The sequence below is a fragment of the Saimiri boliviensis genome, chromosome 9 (assembly GCF_048565385.1).
Source record: "Saimiri boliviensis isolate mSaiBol1 chromosome 9, mSaiBol1.pri, whole genome shotgun sequence".
In the NCBI taxonomy this organism is placed as follows: Eukaryota; Metazoa; Chordata; class Mammalia; order Primates; family Cebidae; genus Saimiri; species Saimiri boliviensis.
In genome coordinates this window covers 109416791-109440540 of record NC_133457.1, presented here as the reverse complement: position 1 = coordinate 109440540, position 23750 = coordinate 109416791, and the positions used below count along the sequence as shown (strand labels likewise).

The following is a 23750-nucleotide window of genomic DNA, read 5'->3' as shown; positions in this document are numbered from 1 at the left end:
GAACAAAACAAAGAAGAACTCCCTACATGTGGGTGACCATTGTTAACATGCTGGTGAATGTCCTTCCAGACTTGCTTTACGGATACATGTGAATGTTGATATGGGTAGAATCATCCTGTAATAGGCTTTTGTCGTTGAAAATTATAATAGATAGTCATGATTTTTAATTGTTAAGGTATTTCAATTTTTACATATTTATTTATTATATTTCACAAGGGTCTGGAACTCCATAGCGATTGCTTGCCCTGTTTTCCGTGATCTTTGCCAAATGACTTTAAAAGCTTTTACATTCTTTCTTTTATTTTTGAGACAGGGTCTTGTTCTGTCACCTTGAGTGCAGTGGCTCAAGCATGGCTCATTGCTGCCTTATACTTCTGGTCACAAGCAATCCTTCTGCCTCAGCCAATGAAGCAGCTGGGACCACAGGCATGTACCACCACACCTGGCTAATTTTTCAGTTTTTGTAAAGATGGGATCTCACTATATTGCCCAAGCTAAGGCTTTTACTTTCTTTTCTATTCTGTTCCATTGATCTACTTGTCTGTTTTTGTGCCAATACCATGCTGTTTTGGTTACTATAGCTTTGTTGGTTACTATAGCTTTGTATAATTTGAATTCAGGTAGTGTGATACCTCCAGCTTTGTTGTTTTTGCTCAGGATTGCTTTAGCTATTCAGGGTCTTTTGTGGTTCCATACAAATTTTAGAATTTTTTTTCCTGTTTATGTGAAGAATGCCATTGATATTTTAATAAGAGATTGTATTGAATCTGTAGACCACTTTGGATATTATAGGCATTTTAACAATATTAATTCTTCTTACCTATGAGCATGGGATATCTTTTCATTTTTTTGTGTGTCCTCTTCGGTTTCTTTCGTTAGCATTTTATAGTTTTCCTTGGCCAGATCTTTTACTTCTTTTAATTAATTTATTCCTAGGTATATATATATTTTGAAGCAACTGTAAAGGAGATTGCTTTCTTGGTTTCTTTTTCAGATTGATTATTGTTAGCATATAGAAATACTACTGATTTTTTCTATGTTGATTCTGTATCCTGCAACTTTACTAAATTTGTTCTAAGAGTTCTTCGGTGGGGTAGGGTTAGGGTAAGATCATGTCATGTGTGTACGAGGCTAATTTGACTTCCTCCTTTCCAATTTGGATGCCTTTTATTTCTTTCTCTTGCCCACTTTCTCTAGCTAGGATTTCCAGTCCTGTGTATGTTGAATAACAGTGGTGAAAGTGGGCGTTGTTACCTTGTTTCAGACCTTAGTAGAAAGGCTTTCAGTTTTTCCCCATTCCATATGATATTAGCTATATGCTTGTCATGTTATGGCATTTATTGCATTGAGGTACGTTCTATGTCCAATTTCTTGAGAATTATTTTTATCATGAAGGGATATTGAATTTTATCAAATGTTATTTCACCTTCTCCTGAAATGATCATATGGATATTTTGATTCTGTTGATGTGATGTACCACACTTACTGATTTGTATATGTTTTTTTTTTTGAGATGGAGTTTCGCTCTTGTTACCCAGGCTGGAGTGCAATGGCGCGATCTCGGCTCACCGCAACCTCTGCCTCCTGGGTTCAGGCAATTCTCCTGCCTCAGCCTCCTGAGTAGCTGGGATTACAGGCACGCGCCACCATGCCCAGCTAATTTTTTGTATTTTTAGTAGAGACGGGTTTTCACCATGTTGACCAGGATGGTCTCGATCTCTTGACCTCGTGATCCACCCGCCTCAGCCTCCCAAAGTGCTGGAATTACAGGCTTGAGCCACCGCGCCCGGCCTGATTTGTATATGTTTAACTCTCCTTGCATCTGTGGGATAAAGCCCATTTGATCATGGTGAATGATTTTTTTTTGAGACAGAGTCGCTTTGTTGCCCAGGCTGGAGTACACTGGCATGATCTTGGCTCATTGCAAACTCCACCTCCTCGGTTTAAGCAATCCTCGTGCCTCAACCTCCCGAGTAGTTGGAATGCACTACCATCTTGGCTAATTTTTGTATTTTTAGTAGAGACGGGGTTTTGCCTTGTTGGCCAGGTGGTCTTAAACTCCTGGTCTGAAGTCATCTACCCTCCTTGGTCTCCCAAAGTTCTGAAATTATGGGCGTGAGGCACTGCACCTGGCCACAGGGTTCTTCTTGTCTCATAGAATGAGTTTGGAAGCATTCCCTCTTCAACATTTTTTTTTTTTTTTTTTTTTTGAGACAGAATTTTTTGCTCTTGTTGCCCAGGCTGGAGTGCGGTGGCTTGATCTCAGCTCACTGCAACTACCGCCTCCCAGGTTCAAGTGATTCTCCTGCCTCAGCTTCCTGGGTAGCTGGGATTACAGACATGCACCACTATGCCCGGGTAATTTTTTTGAATTTTTAGTAGAGATGGGGGTTTCTCGATGTTGGCCAGGCTGGTCTCAAACTCCTGACCTCAGGTGATCCACCCGCCTTGGCCTCCCAAAGTGCTGGGATTACAGGCATAAGCTACCAAGCCTGGCCTCCCTCTTCAATTTTTTAGAATAGTTTGAGTAGAATTTGTATTAGTTCTTTTTTAAGTATTTGGTAGAATTCAGCAGTAAAGCCATCAGGTCTCATGCTTTTCTTTAAAGAGATACTTTTAATTTCTGCTTTTATCTTATTACTCATAATTAGTCTGTTTAGGTTTTTCTTTATGATTCAATTTTGGAAAGTTGTATGTGTCAAATAACTTATCTTTTTAGTTTTCTAATTTTTTGATGTGTAGTTTTCCATAGTAATCTCTTTTATCTTTCTTTCTTTTTTTTTTTAAAGACGGGGTTTCACCAGGTTGGCCAGCCTGGTCTCAAACTCCTAACCTCAGGTCATCTGCCCTCCTTGGCCTCACAAAGTGCTGGGATTACAGGTGTGAGCTACCGCACCTGGCTCCATAGTAGTCTCTAATGATCCTTTGTATTTCTGTGGTATCAGTTGTAATGTGTACTTTTTCATCTCTGATTTTATTTATTTGGGTCTTCCTTTTTCTTGGTTAGTCTAGCTAAAGGTTTGCTAGTTTTGTTATCTTTTCAAAAAACAACTTTTTGTTTTGTTTATCTTTGGTATTAAATTTTTTGTCTTTTTTTCCTTTTTTTTTTTTTTTTTGAGACAAAGTCTGGCTCTATCACCCAGGCTGGAGTGCAGTGATGCCATCCCGGCTTATGCAACCTCTGCTCCCCAGCTGAAGCCATCATCCCACCTTAGCCTCCCAAGTAGCTGGGCCTACAGGCATGTGCCACCATGCCTGACCAATTTTTGTGTTTTAAGTAGTGATGGGGTTGTGCTGTGTTGTCCAGGCTGGTCTTGAACTTGTGAACTCAAGTAGTTGCCTGTTTTCACCTCCCAAAGTCCTGGGATTGCAGGCATGAGCCATGGCACTTGGTCTTATTTTTTGTTTTTTTGTTTTATGTTTTTTGAGTTGGAATTTTGCTCTTGTTGCCCAGGCTAGAGTGCGACTGCATGATCTCAGCTCACTGCAAACTTCACCTCCTGGATTCAAGTGGTTCTCCTGCCTCAGGCTCCCAAGTAGCTGGGATTACAAGGATGCACCACCATACCCAGATAATTTTGTATTTTTAGTAGAGACGGGGTTTCACCGTGTTGGTCAGGCTGGTCTTGAACTCCTGACCTCAGGTGATCCATCTGCCTCGGCCTCCCAAAGTGCTGGGATTACAGGATTACTCTTTCTATCATGCCTGGACAACTTTCGTATTTTTTTAATAGACAAGTTTTGCTATGTTGCCCAGGCTGGTCTCAAGCTCCTGGCCTCAAGTGATCCTGCTGCCTTGGTCCCCCAAAAGCTGGGATTATAGGCATGAGCCACCATACCTACTCTTTGGGGCTTTTGAAACCAGAAACCAGAATCTTCTTAAACCACTTTTAATTTCTGTCTCATAGGTAACAGTCTTTTCCTTTCAGTTTCTCTAGTGAACAGCTATGACTTAGGGGAAGAGGCCAGAGTCAGAACCAAAATCTTTTCATTCTGTGTTTGGTTTGTGCCCTGAGATCTTGTTTTATATTTTTGTCTTTGTTACTCTTCTATCAATGACTTTTGCCTCAAAATATGTCATTAATTTGAAATCCACTTAGGTTTCTTGTGGATTTGTGTCCTGCATTAGTCCTTGGGTATGTGGTTTTGTATTTTTAGTAGAGATGTACCTCTATCTTTGTGCCTTTTTACTAATCTGTGTGGGTACTTGTAAAACATTCCTTTGGCACTACAGACAGTACACACATACCTTTTTCTTAGATGCAAAATTAGGATTAAGAAGGAAACTTGGGCAATTACTCAAGTGCCTAGATGATATCTGAAAACTTAAGGCTAGAACGAACTTTCAGTCATCATTGTCTGTCATTCTGTGTCTCCAGAGAATATTTTACTTATATTAATTTTTTGGACTAGAATATAGTTTAGAAAGACTTAAAAATTACACTTGAATCTTGTTTATGTAATACTGTTTTTTACAGTAATCAGAAGAAGGAAAAACTTCAGAATCCATGAATAGGCACCATGACATTCAGGCCCAAGAACAAAGTTTTATCTGGACACAGCATGGTCTGAGATTTTAGACCTTTGCCTCAGTACCTAGAAGCTACCAGAACATTCTTGTTTCCTTTGTCCTTTTTTTACACAGGAGTAATTCCTAGGAGCAGAACTAGGTGACATCTTTAACACATACGTTTTGCTAAGTCCCATGATTTCTCCTAGGATATGCCCGTAATTCAGGATCAGGGGTTGCCAGTGTTGAGATAGAGCTAGAGTACCCACAAGTGGCTTCACCCTGAGCTACAGTTTATTCTACTGTTTATGGCCCTTAGATACTGGCATAGACTATTCATATAAATAGATTCATTTGTGAGGCTTGATCCTTGACAAGAATATGAATAGGACGGTTGGAGAAGAGGGGAATGACCCTTCACGCTCTGAGAGTAGAGGTTCACTTTGGTTCAAGGCTTGTAGCTCTCAGCTGTAAAGACACAATTTCTATGTGGCCAGTACCTGGGGCACTGGAAATATTTCCCTAGAATATGATCATTTTTGGGGGGTTGAATGCCCATTGTTTTGGGGCAGGTGAAATAATTTAATTATGATTATCTTGGTGCCATCTGCTGAGGTCAGTGACAAAATACAGAAACGAACTCAGTTTTGGCAGGTTATGCCAAGGAGATTTCAATAATGATTGCTTTTACACACACTGATGCATTACATGGATAGGATGGTCCCTGCAGAGAGGTCATTTTCAGTATATGTTGGAAGAATCTAGAATGCAAGAGATGAATAAATTCAGACCAGAGCTGACAAACAGAAAATTTTCAGTTAAAATTTTATATATCTAATAAGTATGAAAGGGTAAACCTGGGCAAGGAAATTAGCAAGAATTCAGAATTCAAAAGTCTTCCAGAAATGATCCAGTTGATTTTCTCAGAATAACTTTGGCATGATTTTTCATAGAGCATACTTCTTTTTCCTTGTTTCCTCCTTCTGTTGTGTTAAGACCCTACACCTCTGTCTCTGTTAATAAATAATAAATTTAGTGATTATTATGGCCATTGGTATCAATTAGAACCCAATCAATGGGTCCTTAACATCTCAGCAGAACTTCACAGCTCTCTTTAACACTAATATTCCTCCTAACCCATGCATCTATCCATAATAATGAGCAAACATAGTGCTAGACTTTGAGAATATACAGCTTAATAAAGTGATATCTCTGCTCTTGCGTGTAACACCATTGTTTAGCTATTCTTTATATAGATACCAAACCATGATCCTTGTCTTCTGCTACTCTTCTGACGTTCTCATAGCTTTTTGTTTAACTGTGAAACAATAAGATATTAAACACAGTCTCAAAGAGCTGATGCTCTCATGGTAGTACTGAGATACTGATGGGGAGCTAGGAGCTCTGGATCCACGTCCTTCTTCTGAGTGAATTTGGGCAAGTCAAAAATAAGCTTTATTTATTTATTTTTTTTAGACGGAGTCTCGCTCTGTCGCCCAGGCTGGAGCGGAATGGCATGATCTTGGCTTACTGCAACCTCTGTTTGCCTGGTTCAAGTGATTCTCCCGTGTTAGCCTTCTGAGTAGCTGGGACTACAGGCATCCACCACCATGCTTGGCTAATTTTTTGCATTTTTAGTAGAGACGTAGTTTCACCAAGTTAGACAGGATGGTCATTATCCCCTGACCTTGTGATCCACCTGCCTCAGCCTCCCAAAATGCTGGGATTATAGATGTGAGCCACCGTGCCGGACTAATTTATTATTATTATTATTTTTTAAATGGAAGTCTTGCCATATTGCCCAGGCTGGTCTTGAATGCTGGGATCAAGTCATCTTCCTGCCTCAGCTTCCCAAGTAGCTGGGACTATAGTTGCACACCACTGTGCTTGGCTGAACTTGAATGTTCACAATTTCAAGAGTGTTGTTAAACCAAGTGATCTGAGAAACTTATGCCTATGACTGAGTATAGTGACATCTAAGTGACTTGAGAAATCAATGCCTATGGCAGACTATCCACAACTTAGGTATAATTTCTTGCCTCCTGCCCACTGCCCTAGCCTTTCACTTGCTTTTTCCTTAAAAAAGCTTTGATCCCTAGTGTTCGGTGTTATTGAGGGTTGGGTAAGATATCCAGAGACTTACTTTTCAGCAAAACAAAATTTTTCACAGATATATTTCTGTTTAAAGTTGTTTCTGTTGCCTCCACAGCCACTGAAGATAAAGGGCTCACATACAAATGTCAAAGTGTTGTAGTAGAATCTGGTCAAATATAAATTACAGTTGCCCTTCACCGGAGGATAGTTGCAATATTCTGTGAATGAAAATTCCAGAGTCAGGTTTTCTTTACTACCCTTTTAGCATTCTTTTTCTCATGGGGTCAGACCACTAAAACTTTCAACCTGTGTAAATTGAACTAATTTTAACCCTGGGGAACAAGACAGAGTTCCCTGAGCATATGGGGAAATTATTCCAGACTATAGCCTGGATCCGACACTGAGATAAATAGGGAAGGACAATGAGGTATTTATGCTACTTTAGAGCTGAAAACAAAAAAGACCTGAGATTTCCTTCATCCTCCATAGGAATTCACAGCATTCCTTCATAGTATTCCTTCTTCATAGGAAACATATCCATTTCCTGACTCTCTACATGCTTCCATGTCACTGGAAGTGAGCAACTCATCAGCTACCTCAAGGACACTTATTTTTTCTCTCTCCTCTCTGCCCGCCAGAGTCTGTGCAAACACACAAGCTAAAAAGACCTCTCGCCCACTACACCTACTCTGAAGGATAGGCTTAAAACTCCTACTCTGGAAGATCTTCCTTTCCACCATCAGTCTGTTTCCTCTCCCATTCAGCCCCACTTTTGCCTGCCCATCCAGACTCACCTGGGTTTGCTGAGACCATGGAGATAAGTGGTTAGAGCAGAAGCCATGATGACCGAGTTGGAGACAGAGAGAGTTAAGGTTAGTTTTCTTGAAGCCCAACTACAATTCTTTTTTTTTTTTTTTTTTTAATTGGGACAGGAGTCTCACTCTGTTGCACGAGCTGGAGTGCAGTGGCTCGATCTTGGTTCTCATTGCAACCTCTGCTGCCCGGGTTCAACCTCCTAAGTAGCTGGGACTACAGGCACATGCCACCATGCCTGGCTAATTTTTGTATTTTCAGTAGAGATGGGGTTTTGTCATGTTGGCCAGGCTGTTCTCCAACTCCTGACCTCAAGTGATCCGCCCACCTCAGTCTCCCAAAGTGCTGGGATTACTGGTGTGAGCCACTGTGCCCTGTTACCCAACTACAATTCTTATCCATGATTGGGAATTTGCTCCTTTTGCCTTGTTTCATAGATGCTCATGTTACTTTTAATGAAGAACAAATTAATTTAAATAAGTAGGATGGGAGTGCTCTGTATATACACGGGGGAATGATGGCCTCTGCACGTCTGTGTCGGTGGAATATAACATAGTGGTTCTACACATATATGTTGAATAGACTTAAAACCCATCTAATGCACAGACACCCACCCCAGCAAGGGAATTTCCTGGACACCCCTTACATCAAACCCCATTTTCATAACCCCTCCTTTTATGCTGAAATCTCATGGTTAAAAATTAAGTTGATTCTGCTTTCTGTCTTCCTCCTTCTCCAGTCTGTAGAGGAAACTCAATGTGATTCCCTGTATCAGATGTCCTAGAGCCATATGGTTTGAAATAAAAAGGGGAGTTGTTCCTAATTATTGGCAGCAACATCGCTCAGGCTGCCCAGACCTCCCTCTCCTTCACAGTGTCCCACTGGTCTACTCTTTCTCTTTTTCTTTACCTCCAAGATGTCCACTTTCACATAACTGTTGTCTGAGCTGTGGAGGAAATACATCCCCCGAAGGTGTGTGGAGAAGCATGGAGAAGATGAGGAGCCATAGAGAAAAATGGGCCCATTCAGGCTTCATGGTGTTGCAGACAGCAGCTGGAAGAATCCTGGACTTGGCTGAAATGATATCTGAAGGGGCGGCTTTCTTGTGAGGAGTTAAACCCGTATCTCTGATTTTATCTTTCCAGGGCTTAAACCTGGGCAGGGTCCTGGTGCATCCAGAATCAGCCTTGTGAGCAGAACAGTAAGTTCTTGGGTACCCAGCCATGTAGCCTGAAAGACGATGCTTTGTCAGAGACTTACTGATTAACCTCAGCCTCCCCTTCTTTCCTTCACATCTAGGGATCATGACCACTTAACCACTCAGGACATCAACATCTCTTTAATGAACAGTTGTAAATAAATTCTTACCAATACTTTAATATATACATGTGAATACCTGAAAGCAAATGAAGGCTTGAACTTAAGAAACTGGAACAAAACAGCAAAGCAAATACGGAGAAATAGACAGAGGATAATTGAAGGTAGTAGTTGAAATTAGTGAATTAGAAAAAAAAAAGAAACGCTAAAATTGCCAAATAAAACTAAAAGTTTGTATTTTAAAAATACCATTAAAATAGACAAAACTGCCAAGAATGGCCAGAAAAAAAACAGAGAGGAAGTAAACATGTTCAACAATAGAAATGCAAAATGGATAGAACTCAAATATGGAGCAGATGAAAAATTTACCAGGAAATAGTCTTGTTCCTGATCTTAAAGGAAAACTTTTTCATTTCTCCCATTAAGTATGATGTTATCTGTGGGTTTTTCAATGTGCTTTTTTAGGTCAAGGATGTTCCCTTCTATTTTTAATTTGAGGGGTGTTTTTATCATAAAAAGGTGAAAGATTTTTGTCAAAATTTTTTTTCTGTGTCTATTGAGTTGATTATGTTGGTTTTGTCCTTATGTCCTTTGCTAAAGTGGTGGGTTACATTGATTTCTGCATGCTCAAATAACCTTGCATTCTTTGGACAAATTCCATTGGACTTTAGAGCTTAGATCTGGAGATGATTGAAAGAGTTGATGGAGATTTGATTGTCTCCCTTTGAGGAGTGGGCAAGTGCTTTTGGTTATTTGAGAAAGAGACAGTAGCCAGGCTTGTGGCCATCAGTACTGGTCATGTTAGCAATGCAAGGACCACTTGGAATGAATTGCCCCTCATTCTATACCAGTGTAGAAGGCCTGATGACTACCTGCACAGAGGCTAAGCTATGCCAGAAAGAAGCCAAGAAGGAAAGGGGTCAAAGCAGAGGCCAATGATGACCAGACACCTCTTTCTTTCCTTCTTTCTTTCTTTCTTTTTTTTTTTTGGATGCAGAGTGATATATAAGCCATGAAATGTTATAGATGACACTTAGGGAGGAGAAATGGAGATGGGACAATGAGAAACAAAGGGGGAAGAAACTGAAGCCTTGAGTATCCAAAAGTGAGTAACTTTTAGAAATTAAAATCTGGGATGATAATAATTAAATTTGCCTAAAAAAATTCAAAAAAGTCTAGGAAGACTGAGGTTTGAAAGCAAAGTGTAGTTCAGTTATAGATAATGCAATTACATTTCAGCACATCTGATATTGCTTCACTTTGGTAAAACAGTCAATATGCAAGGACCAAACCCACTCCAGCCCACACTTCGGGTTGGATTCTAGGCATAGGGAACACAATAGGATTTGGTTCATGCTTTTATGTTTCTTATAGTGAATTTATGTAAAGACATTTACACTTCACTTAACAAAGAGTAGAGTCTAAATTCTTGATGTTTATACCTGAAGGGGGTGATGTTTGGTCCATTGGGAAGGAGTCTGGAGGTGCTGTACTCTATGGTTTCAATAGAGTCCACATTTCTGTCTCTCCTGCTAACCAGCCCAGCTTCCAATAAAGAGAAGGCTGGGTGATGGCAGAACTGAGTGGGAGAGGGCCTAGGCTGTGATGAGTTGAAAAAATATCTCCCAGGACATTAGTTCCCTTAGTGTTTTACATGAAGTACCTTTCTATGGTCCTGTGTAAATATGGCAGTGAATGTCTCAAACTGTATGCCTCTAGGGGGAGAACACAAGATGTTCCATTTCGGTGGAAGGCACATGATGTAAAACTTGATTAAAGAGATGTGAGGCAGAAACAATGAGGCTCGTTAACTTTCCTTTATTTATTCATTCATTTATTTTCATGTTGCATTTTCTGCTCTGTCTGGTAGAAAACTAATTGAAGGTTCTTGAGATACGCTAGAGGCACTCACGTACCCAGTAGTATTCCATTAGAGAGAAGAAGGGGTCTGTACTGAACCAAGCAATTTCTTTCTTTCTTTCTTTCTTTCTTTCTTTCTTTTTTTTTTTTTTTTTGAGATAGAGTTTCACTCTTGTTGCCCAGGCTGGAGTGCAGTGGTGCAATCTCAGCTCACTGCAACCTTCGCCTCCCAGATTCAAGTGATTCTCCTGCCTCCGCCTCCCAAGTAGCTAGGATTACAGGTGACTACCACAATGCCTGGACAGTTTTTTGTATTTTTAGTACAGTCAAGGTTTCACCATGTTGGCCAAGCTGGTCTCGAACTCCTGGCCTTAGGTGATCCACCCGCCTTGGCCTCCCAAAGTGCTGGGATTACAGGCGTGAGCCACCACACCCAGCCAGCATCCCAATTTTTCTTTGCAGAACTGCCCCTTCACGTATTGGACTCTCAGTTCTGCCTACTGGGAAAATTTTCATTCCCCACTGTTCTTCAGGGAAATGAGTTAAAGCAGCTCATTTACAATTGGTCCTAACACTCATATCTCTGGAGAACTTGCGCAAACCAGGCAACAATTTTTCCAACATTAGACATCTGGTCTTCAGGAATTCTTAAAGAAGCCATATTTCAAATTCTGTGACAACAAAAACAGTATATTTCTTTTTGTGTTGATTTTGTATCCTACAACTTTATCATGTTCATTTATTAGTTCTAACAGTTTTTTGGTGAAATCTTCAGGGTTTTCCATACGTAAGATTTTGTCTTCAGCAAATATCAACAATTTCACTTGTTCCTTTCCTGTTGGATGCTGTTTTTTGCCTCTTGACTAATTGCTCTGGCTGGGACTTTCAATACTATGTTAAATAAAAGTGTCAAGAATGTAATCCTTGTCTTGTTCTGGATTTTAGAGGAAAGGCTTTCAATTTTTCACTGTTTAGTATAATTTTAGCAGAGGACTTGTCATATATGGCCTTTATTGTCTTGAGATATATTTCTTTTTTTTCTTTTTTTTTCGGGGGAGACAGTCTCACTCTGTCACCCAGGCTGGAGTGCAGTGGCGTGATCTCAGCTCACTTTGGTGAGGAAAACGTATTTAATAAAATAATATCAGAAAACTACCCAAGTCTTGGGAGAGATGGACATTCAGGTCCAGGAAGCTCAAAGAACCCCAAGTTGATTCAGTCCAAACATGTCCTCTCTGAGGCACATCATAATCAACCTGTCAAAAGTTAAAGACAAAGAAAGAATTTTAAAAGCAGCCAGAGAAAAGCATTAAGTCACATGTAAGGGAATCCCCATTAGCTATGAATCTCCATTAGACTATCGGATTTCTCAGCATAAACCTTACAGGCCAAGGGAGAATGGTATGATGTATTTAAAGTACTGAAAGAAAGAAAGAAAGAAACCATGCCAATTAAGAATATAATACCAAGAAAAGCTTTCTTCAGAAATGAAGGAGAGGCTGAGTGTCAAGGCTCATGCCTGTAATCCTAGTACTTTGGGAGGCTGAGGTGGATCACTTGAGCCCAGGAGTTTAAGACCAGCCTAAGCAACATGTGAGATCCTGTCTATACCAAAATAGAAAAAATTATCTGGGCATGGTGGCATGTGCCTGTAGTCCCAGCTAGCCGAAAGGCTGGGTAAGAGAACTGGTTGAGTCCAGGAGGTTGAAGCTATGTACCGTAGTGAGCCATGGCTCTGCCAGTGCACTCAAGACTAGGTCACAGAGTGAGACTCTGTAAAAAAAAAAAAAAAAAAGAAAGAAAGAAGCTCTTACACAGAAAAACTAAGTGCTGGGATTGCAGACATGAGCCACTGCACTCAGCCTCATTCTATGCCTTTGCACCCTAATAGCTTAGCTCCCCAAAGTCCAGGTCTTTTAACTTGTACTGCTCTTGGTAGATTCAAGATGGTGGCGGTAGATAATTCCAGAGAAGAGACTTTACAATAGTATAATCTGGGCTTTCTTACTCCCATTTTCTTCTTCCTAAATAACATTATTTCCCTATCTTCCTCCCCCAACCTCCAACCAGAGAAAATATCTACACTTCTGTCCTAGATGTATTTTCTAGGAATCTTTCTTCCTCTTAGTTTTAGTTACGTAAACTTAGTGTATGTAGGAGGAAGGGAAAACAGTAAACTCTGTGTCTGGCTAGCTCAGTTGCACCTGTTTTTATACTTCTCACTCTAGCTGAACTCTGGAACGACCGTTATGTTATCTCAAACAGTTCTGTGGTATCTTGTGGCTGTTAGTGATTTGGCAAGAGAGCAGGCAATGACTGATCCAGATCTTTGGGGTAGGGAGAATAACACAAATCAAAAGCCTCAAAAGCTCTTATTCAACCATTATCCCACCTTTGGTGCTCAGCAATCTGTACTGGGCAACTATTTCCTTTTCTCACAGGATAGATTAAGCTAAGGCAATTCTCACAAAGAATTGCCTTCTTTCCTCAGAGGTTTCTTAGTCTTGACTTTATTCATATCTGTACACCTCCTTTTTACTTCTTGACTTTTCAAGGAGTTGGGTGATGTAGGAAGCAAACAGCCTCCCGGAATATGATATCTTGTCCCTGAAAGACTGTCTGCTTTTGGGACACCCAGCTTCATGATTCCTAACTGGAAAATCTCAGAACTTCCATGTATGTGGACTAATTGGATTAGTCTCATCTGTATTATTTTAAGGTCTTGCAGCTGGCAGGGCTCAATAGTGATCTATAATTTTAGGGTCTTCACCAAAGTTGAAATATGCCGGAATCAACTGGGTTATTAGCATTTTACCTGCTCAGAGTAAACCCTGTTTGATTGAGGGTACGATCTTGTAGCTACCAAAATTTTTTGCAGAAAAGCATCTTAATTTAAGGCATTAATTTTCTTAGTCTTAAGATGGAGCAGAGATCAGGCTTGTGTGTGTAGTTATGGTCTCACTGGTTTACAATGTCAGCCCTAGCTACCAGTGTTCCAGGTTGTGATTCACAGGTGAGGGATTGGACTTTGACTGTATTATAGACATGGCAGGTATGCAGAGGGTAATAACAAGTGCTAGGATAGGCTTTTTGACTTCAGTGCAGGTTCAGCTGGGATGGCTGAAAAAATTCAGGGTGAAATGGTCATACCGTAAATCTTACAGCTAGGCTGATCGTGGTCATGCCAAACCTTGTAGCATTATATGAAGAAGATGTGGGAACCCCTGTTTGGATGATCATGTTTTGGTAGCTGAAACATAGTCACTGGATTGAAGTTGAGCATTACTTTTCCAGAAGGACTGACAATAACAGAGTCAAATAGCAATGACAGAGGCCCATATAATTACTCCTAAACAGGGACCAGGTTGGGAGATCATTAAACTAATTGAGGGACTTGAATCAGGAAACATGACACAGGAAAATTTGTTATGAGTGCAGGGACATTTCACATAAGTGTGTGCTTCACTGCTAGGTTTGATTTCAAGATCAAAAGGGAGTGTAGGTTTGGTACTTTGGTTCCACTAACCAGTTCAGTTTGACAGGGGAGGTGATGCAAACCAGTACAGATTTGGTTCATCAAACCTGAAACAGTTTAGGATAAATTAAGCTAAGTGTGCATATGTGAGGGATGGCTCAGGAGTGAGGGGGGAACCAATGGATGGGACCAGCTGACATTTCAGCTCTGCAAATCTAGATAAGACAAGTGGAAAGAAACTAAGAGAGCCAGGGCTGACACAAAGACTCTTTCATTCTAACAACCATATAGTTATTTTCCAGGAAAGATGAAACCCAGGTCAGGAAAATAGCAAACAGATGGAAGCTTAAAGGATTATGAAAATATTACAAAGATTTCAAAATTGGTCTGAATTTTCTTGCATCTTTATTTTGGATGGTGTATCAGACAACTTCATGAGTTCCCATCTTCTCAACGCCTGTTTAAGAAAAACACAAATCTGTGTTATAGGTTTTGGAAGGTCTCCCTGGATTAATTTAGGTTTTTTTTTTTTTTTTTTTTTTTTCCAGAGATGGGGTTTCACTATGTGGGCCAGGCTGGTCTTGAACTCCTGACCTCATGATCCACCCGCTTTGGCCTCCCAAAGTGCTTGTATTACAGGCGTGAGCCACCGCACTTGGCCCAGTGTAGGTCAGTTTTATCCTAGGGAAAGCACAGAGGATGCCTTCTATCTCAATGTTTCCCTTATTTTATTGATTAATCTCTCACTTTTCCATTCCCTTAAAACTTAATCATTGCTTAGTATATATGAGGCACTGCAAAGATCCATTAGGAATATAAAATAAACAAAGCAAAACAACATTTCTGCTTTTGAATTACCCCCAAGGCCACTCTTCAGCCAATTCTCCTGGGAATCGGCCAAACCACAGCCCCATTAGGTACCATTGACCTTCTATTTCTAATGATGGGGAAATAGTCAAGCGTGGAGGGTGGGGAACTTAGTTGTATAAAGCAGCAAGTTGCTCTGGAGGGTTCAAAGGTATGAAAGTGCAAGAATTTGGTTTGGGTGACCTTGTACATGTAAGATGGTCACGACCATTGTTGACTTACAGCTCTGGTTAGAAACCTTGGTATGCCATTTAATAATGTGACCTCAGGATGCTTGGCTACTTGTACTGTACTTGGTTTCTTCATCTGTCACATAAAAATAGTGATATAAATCCACCTTGATATAATGTAAAATTATATCAATATATGTTAATTGCTTAGTGCAGTGCCTAATGCACAGTAATTGTCCAATAGATGTTGGCTGTTAGTTTCTCTCTGGTCATTTGATTTTCTGACTGTAAAATGAGCAAATGATCCTGACAGCCCACCCAACTTTGTTTTTTGGGACAGAGTTTTGCTCTTGTTGCCCAGGCTGGAGTGCAATGGTGCCATCTGGGCTCACTGCAACTTCTGCCTCCCCAGTTCAAGCGATTCTCCTGCCTCAGCCTCCTGAGTAGCTGGGATTACAGTCATGTGCCATCATGCCTGGCTAATTTTGTATTTTTAGTAGAGACGGGGTTTCACCATGTTGGTCAGGCTGGTCTTGAACTCCCGACCTCAGGTGATCTGCCCGCTTCAGCCTCCCAAACTGCTGGGATTATTGGTGTGAGTCACCATGCCCGGCCAACCCAACTGTTAAAACTTTTTATTAGAGCAGTTCTCTCTCTTCCCATCCAAAGCAAGGTTAGCCCCGGATCAATTTTCTCTATCTTAGGATGTCAACACCTCTTCTTTTACTCCCCCGAAGGACCAAGGACAGGATTAGATTCCTTACTTTGAGTGGATTTTTGAAACACAGGCTAGTTCACATTCTATTTTAAGCTTGAAGTTGTTAAGGTTGCCATTACAGCCAGTGAAGACAAAACTTTCACATCGTTTGGAGGTTCTGTTGTAGAAAAATCTAAAGTGAACTTCATAGCAGCTTCCAGCGACCATTTCCAATTTGCAGGGATCTGCATGAGAGGTTTCCATTGAGTTAGTGGGAATTGGTTAGGACTCAGCAGGATAGCTTATCTTTGTGAGCCCTTAAAAATTCCTAGCTTTAGCCTGGAAATATTCTCATATTTACGGACTCTTGTTTTTTATGTGTCTCATATTCAAGGACATCCGGTTTTCTCTTGGAATTAGAGTTACTTGGCAAGGTTGCCCTTGCACAATGCACATTGTTACAGTTCCAGGTTGTTGTGGTGAGCAATATCTTGAAAAACGAGAAGTAGTGATCAGTGAGAAAGGAGGTTGCACCACTAGCTTGTGCAAGGCAATGAGGTTCCCTATATTTTATATCTGACAGTTTATTAAAAGTACAGTATCCACCTGCTTCTTCACATCATCTTCATTTCCTTTTAATTGCCCACATAGGACATGCAATTCAGAATGCCTCCTCCCCAGTTTTCATACATTCACTATATATGTATACTTCAAGATTTAGGTAACCATGCCCGCTGCTATCCTCAAAGCAGGATGCATACTAAAATGCTAAAATGCATGACCTTGGGGTGATGCTCTTTCATCCTCACACCCTGTCATCTTCTCCCTTCTTGCCTTCCCTGAGCCAATCCCTCTGTTTTTATTGTTGGGAGTTGGGTAGTAAGTGTTTGGAACAGCCACAATCATGGTTGTATTGACAATCCAGCAATTGGTACCCACCTTACTCAAGCAGCCAATCTGCAATTTACTCTCTGGTAAAGTTATATGCATAATCTTATTTCACACTCACAAATACCCTCTGCAGCAGGTACTTTTCTGATCTTCATTGTATACATGGGGAAACTGAGACTAAGAGCATAATAAGTGGTTGAGTGACTTGTCCAAGGGCACACATTTGCTATGTCACAGGGCCAGAATTTGGAGTGTCTGACTTATTGTGGACACGGTGCCACTTTCTTGCCCCTTGGAAGCACTGAGCCTGCACACACTGTCTATGGAAGAAAGTCTCATCGCCTCTAACATTTACACTGTGAGGTCCTCTAAACAGGAATCATGTGTCCAAGATTTCTGTATATGCCCATAGCCCAGATTCTGAAAATGTCTTAATTTTCTCAGTCCCCAACCCCCTTTCTGTCTCATCCCAGTACACACTCTTCAATGGTCTGGGATCTTTGAAAATTTTCACAAAACCTAATTCAAAATCCTTCCAGTCCTTTGAACCTCCTCTAAAAGAGGTCTCCATCTGGAAAGGACTTTATGTCATTTCTTTTTTCTCATCGAACATCCAAAATACCCCTAGTGTAGGTAATGCCCTGAGCCAAAGGATTAAGTGTCTATGGGTATTGCCATGAAAGGAAGACCTTCCTGGATCACCTAGATAACACACTTTTCCCCCAGCACCTTCTCCCTCATTCATAATTGACCTTCAGATTTATTTTCTGCCTTAACATCATACCTTTGAGGTCTCCACATATCTTCTCAACAATGTTATTAATACCACCCAGTAGTAGGGTATTCAGTGAGCAGAAGATGAAGAACCCTAGAAGAAATCCCAGCTTGGCAGACTTCATGGTGCAGCAAGCAGCAGGCAGGATAGTTGTGGTATCACCTGATGTTATATTTTGGGCTTGATACTTGAGAGGGTTGAGCCCACCTACCCCAAGGGCCAGGACTGGACATTACTAGCTTTTGAGTTGAACAATGAGTGCTTGGGTACCCAGCCATGAAGCTGAAGGTCCCAAACTGATTAGACCCTTGATAGTGAGTCCCATGTTCATCTAGAAGCAATAGAAACTTAACGATCAGAGCTTCTGCATGTATTTAATCATGAAGGGTAGAATCATCAGAGCAAAGAATTAAAAAAGGATTTCTTCCTTTCTCGTTTTGACCTTCTATGCAGAGAAGAAACTAATCATGGTACAAGAGAAACAGTGTAATAAGCACCATGATGATAGTAACAGGGTTAGTTATAATGTATTGTACTACTTCATTCCAGGTGCTGTTTTTCTTTTTTCCTGAGATGAAGTCTCACTCTTGTTCCCCAGGCTGGAGTGCAATGGCATAATCTCGGCTCACTGCAACCTCCGCCTCCCAGGTTCAAGCAATTCTCTGCCTCAGCCTCCCGAGTAGCTGGGATTACAGGCACGTGCCACCATGCCTGGCTAATTTTTTTTGCATGTTTAGTAGAGATGGGGTTTCACCATGTTGGCCAGGCTGGTCTTGAACTCTTGACCTCAGGTGATCCTCCTGCCTTGGTCTCCCAAAGTTTGGGGATTACAGGTGTGAGCCACTGTGCCCTGACTCAGGTGCTATTTTTAAGTAATTTGTATATACTTCATCATATATACCCTGTGAAGTAGGGACAATTATTACCATCATTTACAGATGAAATGGAGATTAGGTTACATGAACAAGGTCACTCATTTATTATGTGGTAGAGACAAGATTTGAACTTGGCTTCAGAGTTTTTGTTCTTAGTCACACTGCACTATATTATCTAGGAACATGGGGAAATCTTGGATTTGTTTTCTTCTAAAAGTTTTGAAATTTTGGCTTATATTTACACTCGAAATCCACCTGATGTTGATATTTTGGTAAGGTATAACATAAGGATCCTTTTTCATTTTTCAGTGGTCCCAGACCCATTTATTAATGAGTTCCTCTTCTATTCAACTGCAAAATAACTTTGCTTAATTATGTGGGTTGCTTCTGAGCTCTTTATTTCACCCCACTGTATATCCCCACTCCAAAGCCACGCTTAATCTCTTGAACTTTGTTTATCTTAGGATTTTGCCTTTTCATATAAATTTTAGTCAGTTTATCAAGTTATCCAAAAATCATGAGGTCAGGAGTTCAAGACCAGCCTGACCAACATGGTGAAACCCCGTCTCTACTGAAAATATAAAAATTAGCTGGGCATGGTGGCATGTGCCTGTAGTCCCAGCTACTTAAGAGGCTGAAGCAGGAGAATTGCTTGAACCTGGGAGGTGGAGGTTGCAGTGAGTTGAGATTGCATCATTGCACTCCAGCCTGGGCAATAGAGCAAGATTCTGTCTCAAAAAAAAAAAAAAAAAAAAGATATTTTTAAGGGGAGGGATAACATTAGGAGAAATACCTAATGTAGGTGACAGGGAGATGGAGGCAGCAAACCACCCTGGCATGTGTGCACCTATGTAACAATCCTGCAAGACCTGTGCATATACTCCAGAACTTAAAAGTATAATAATAATAATTTTTTTTAAAAAAGAACTTGTTTTATGAATCTGGGTGCTCCTGTATTGGGTTCATATATTTGGGGTAGTTAGTTCTTCTTGAATTGAGCCCTTTACCTTTATAAAGTGTCCTTCTTTGTCCTTTTAAAATCTTTGTTGGTTTAAAGTCTGATTTCTCAGAAACTAGGATTGAAACCCCTGCTTTTTTCTGTTTTCCATTTACCAGGTAAATTTTCCTCCCTCCCTTTATTTTGAACCTATGTGTGTCTTTGCATGTGAGACAGGTCTCTTGAAGATGGCACACTGATGGGTCTTGGCTCTTTATCCAGCTTGCCACTCTGTGTCTTTTAATTGGGGCATTTAACCATTTGCAATTAAGGTCAGTGTTGTTATGTGTGAATTTGATCCTGTCGTCATGATGCTAGCTGGTTATTTTGCAGACTTATTTATATGGTTGTTTCATGGTGTCAGTGGTCTGTGTACTTCAGTGTTTTTGTAGTAGCTGGAAGTGTGATTTTTCCTTTCCATATGTAGTGCTTCCTTCCTTCCTTGCAAGGAGCTCTTGCAAGACAGGCCTGGTGGTGTTGAATTCTCTCAGCATTTGCTTGTCTGAAAAGAATGTTATTTCTCCTTTGCTTGTGAAGCTTAGTTTGGCCAGATACGAAATCCTGGGTTGGAAATTCTTTCCTTTAAGAATGTTGAATATTGGCCCCCAGTCTCTTCCGGCTTGTAGGGTTTCTGCTGAAAGATTTGATGTTAGTCTGATGGACTTCCCTTTGAAGGTGACCTTGCCTTTCTTTCTGGCTGCCCTTAACATTTTTCTTTCATTTTGACCTTGGGGAATCTGATAATTATGTTTCTTGGGGTTGATCTTCTCATGGAGTATCTTGGTGGGGTTCTCTGCATTTCCTGAATTTGAATAGTGGCCTGTCTTGCTAGGTTGGGGAAGTTCTCCTGGATGATATTCTGAAGTGTGTTTTCCAACTTGACTCTATTGTCTCCATCTCTTTCAGGTACCTCAATCAGTTGCCGGTTAAGGTTTTTTGTTTTGTTTTGTTTTTGTTTTGTTTTGTTTTGTTTTTTAAGATGGAGTTTCACTCTTATGCCCAGGCTGGAGTAAAGTGGCACAATCTCAGCTCACTGCAACGTCCACCCCGTGGGTTCAAGTGATTCTCCTGCCTCAGCCTCCAGATTAGCTGGGATTACAGGCACCTGCTACCATGCCCAGTTAATTTTTGTATTTTTAGTAGAGATAGGGTTTCACTGTGTTGGCCAGGCTGGTCTTGAACTCGACCTCAGGCAATCCACCCACCTCAGCCTCCCAAAGTCTTAGGATTACAGGCATGAGCCACCGTGCCTGGCTGGTTTAGTCTTTTTACATAGTCCCATATTTCTCAGAGTTTTTATTCATTGCTTTTCATTCATTCTTCTCTACTCTTGTCTGCCTGTATTATTTCAGAAAGATAGTCTTCAGGCTCTGAGATTCTTTCCTCTGCTTGGTTTATTTTGCTATTGATACTAGTGATTGCATTGTGAAGTTCTCATGTTGTATTTTACAGCTTCATCAGGTCAGTTACGTTCCTCTCTACACTGGTTGCTCTGGTTATCAGCTCCTGTGTTGTTTTATCATGATTCCTGGCTTCTTTGCATTGAGTTACAGTATTCTCCTTTAGTTCAGCAAAGTTCATTATTACCCACCTTCTGAAGTGTTCTTCTGTCAATTCAGCCATCTCAGCCTCAGTCCAGTTCTGTGCCATTGCTAGAAAGGTATTTTGGTCATTTGGAAGAGAAGAAGCACTCTTGCTTTTTGAGTTTTCAGGACTTTTGCATTGATTTTTTTCTTTATTTGTGGGCTTATCTGCCTTAGATTTTCTGAGGTTGCTGACCTATGTGTGGGTTTTTTCTGTGGGGTCTTTGTTGTTGTTTTCTGTATGTTTTTCTTTCTTTTTTTTTTTTTTTGAGATGGAGTTTTGCTCTTGTTACCCAGGCTGGAGTGCAATGGCGCGATCTCGGCTCACCACAACCTCCGCCTCCCGGGTTCAGGCAATTCTCCTGCCTCAGCCTCCTGAGTAGCTGGGATTACAGGCACGCACCACCATGCCCGGCTAATTTTTTGTATTTTTGGTAGAGACGGGGTTTCACCATGTTGACCAGGATGGTCTTGATCTCTTGACCTCGTGATCCACCCGCCTCGGCCTCCCAAAGTGCTGGGATTACAGGCTTGAGCCACCACGCCTGGCTGTATGTTTTTCTTTTAACAGTCAGGCCACTGACTGTTAGCACCTGTAGGGCTGCTGCAGCTTTCTAGGGGTCCACTCCAGGCCCTAGTTGCCTTGACTTTTCCTGTAACTTAGGTGTCACCACTGAAGGCTGCAAAACAGCAAAGCCTGCTTCTCCTCTGGAAGCTCCATCCCAGGGGGGTACTGACCTGTTGCTGGCCTGAATGCTTCTATAGGAGGTGTCTGGAGATCCCTATTGGGAGGTCTCACTAGTCAGGAGAAATGGGATCAGGAATCTGCTTACAGAAGCAGCCTGGCTGCTTTTTGGTAGAGCACATGTGCTGTGTTGGTGGGGACCCTCCCTTGTCTGGACCTCCTAGACTCTCCAGAGCTGGTAGGCTGGAACAGCCGATTCAACTCAACTGCAGAGATGGTGGCCACTTCTCCCACTAGAAGCTCCATTTTAGGGCGAGATCAGAATTCTGTCCATATAAGCCTGGCCAGAGTGACCGAGGGCTTCCAGTAGGGAGGCTCCACCCAGTGAGGAGGAATGGATCAGGGTCCTGCTTAAAGAAGCCGTCTGGCACGATCTGACAAAGCAGGTGTGCTGCATAGAAGAGGACTAGTCTAGACTGCCGGGACTGTCCAGAACTGGCAGGCTGAAATACTGAGCTGATCAAACTGCAGAAATGGCAGCCGATCCTCCCCCTAGGCCCTGGAACTCCCTCCAGTTTCAGGCCGACTCAGCCTACTGCCACTGTGCAGGGACTCCAAACCAGCAGGTCCCAACTTAAGAGGTGCTGTGGAAGTGGGGCCTGCAGAATGATGCTGCTTGGCTCCCTGGATTCAGTCCCCTTCCTAGGGGAATGTACAGACAGATCTGCCCCCTTGTTGGGGATCCCAGGGCTGGAGTATGTAAAGCTTCTGTGTGTGCTGGAGTGGCTGCTCTGCTGAGGGTCCACACAACTCTGTGTATTGAATCCAAGGTGCTGGTAGTGTAGGCTCATGAGGGAATCTCCCGATCTTCGAGTTGCAAAGGTCTGTGGGAGAAGTGTGGTTTCCCAGGCAGGGTCTCACAATCACTCACTGCCTCCCTTGGTTGGGGGTGGGGATTCCTTTGGCTCCATGTTGCTCCTGGTGGGCCATCGTCCCACCCTGCTTTTCTTCTGTCTCCGTGGGTTGAGCTGATTGCCTAGTCAGTCCCAACTCGAGAACCTGGGTACTTCAGACGAAGCTGGTGAATTCACTCGCTGCTCTCCTTCGTCTGCACAAGTGCTGTGACTGCAGCTGCCTCTAACTGACCATCTTAAATGGTATCTTTAAACACTAAGTTTCTTTCAATTTTTTTCTGGTGTACGAAAATGCAATTGATGTTACATATTAATCTTATATCCAGTCATCTTCCTACATTCTCTTGTTATTTCTAAATAATTTGTATGTGGTTCTCTTTGCCTTCTACAAAAATAGGCACAGTTATCATCTGTGACTAATGATGGTTTTGTGCCTTCTATTCCAATTATGAATGCTTTAAATTTCTATTTTTAGCTAGAATCTTTCGTATATTGTGGAATAAAGCCAGTGTAGTGGTCATCCTTGTCTTTTTTGCAGATTTTAAAGGAATGTTCCTAATAGTTTCACCTTTAAGCATGATGTGTACTGTAGGGTTTTTTTTTTAAAAAAAAAATACCTACATTCTATCTTGTTAAGGATATTCTCTTATATTCCCAGTGGGTTAAAAATGTAAACTATCAAAATTTGAATTTTGTAAAATTATTTTTTGTATCTGTTGGGATAACCACATGGCTTTTAAACTGTTATACAGTGAATTGTATTTATAGATTTTTCTCATTTTTACTCTTGTATTTCTGGGATAAAGTTGCTTATGCTAAATAATCCATTTTTACACTGCTGAATTTAGTTTGCTAATATACTGTATAAGATTTTTCTTTTTTTTTTTTGAGACGGAGTTTCGCTCTTGTTACCCAGGCCGGAGTGCAATGGCGTGATCTCGGCTCACTGCAACCTCCACCTCTCAGGTTCAGGCAGCTGGGATTACAGGCACGCGCCACCATGCCCAGCTAATTTTGTGTATTTTTAATAGAGACGGGGTTTCGCCATGTTGACCAGGATGGTCTCGATCTCTTGACCTTGTGATCCGCCCGCCTCAGCCTCCCAAAGTGCTGGGATTATAGGCGTGAGCCACCGCGCCCGGCCAAGATTTTTCTATATATGTTTGTGAGTTAGATTGGCTGGTAATTTTCATTTCTCATGCTCTCCTTATTTGGTTTGAGCACTAA

At 41.3% G+C, this 23750-nt stretch overlaps 1 protein-coding gene across 1 annotated transcript; it reads right to left on the bottom strand.

Moving 5' to 3' along the window:
• Window positions 1-14324: 14324 nt before the first annotated feature.
• SPINT4 (serine peptidase inhibitor, Kunitz type 4) lies at window positions 14325-17614 on the bottom strand. Its single transcript, XM_003936450.3, has 3 exons — window positions 17479-17614; window positions 15871-16048; window positions 14325-14526 (listed from the first exon to the last, which is right to left on the bottom strand). The coding sequence occupies exons 1-3, from the start codon at window positions 17591-17593 to the stop codon at window positions 14520-14522; spliced, it is 300 nt and encodes a 99-aa protein (XP_003936499.1). The 5' UTR covers window positions 17594-17614; the 3' UTR covers window positions 14325-14519.
• Window positions 17615-23750: the final 6136 nt, after the last annotated feature.

Coding starts and splice junctions, on each gene's coding strand:
- SPINT4 (XM_003936450.3), bottom strand. CDS start 17,593: ATGAAGTCTGCCAAGCTGGGATTTCTTCTAGGGTTCTTCATCTTCTGC. Junction 16,049..17,478: donor GATATGTGGAGACCTCAAAG/GTATGATGTTAA, acceptor CCTCTCATGCAG/ATCCCTGCAAATTGGAAATG.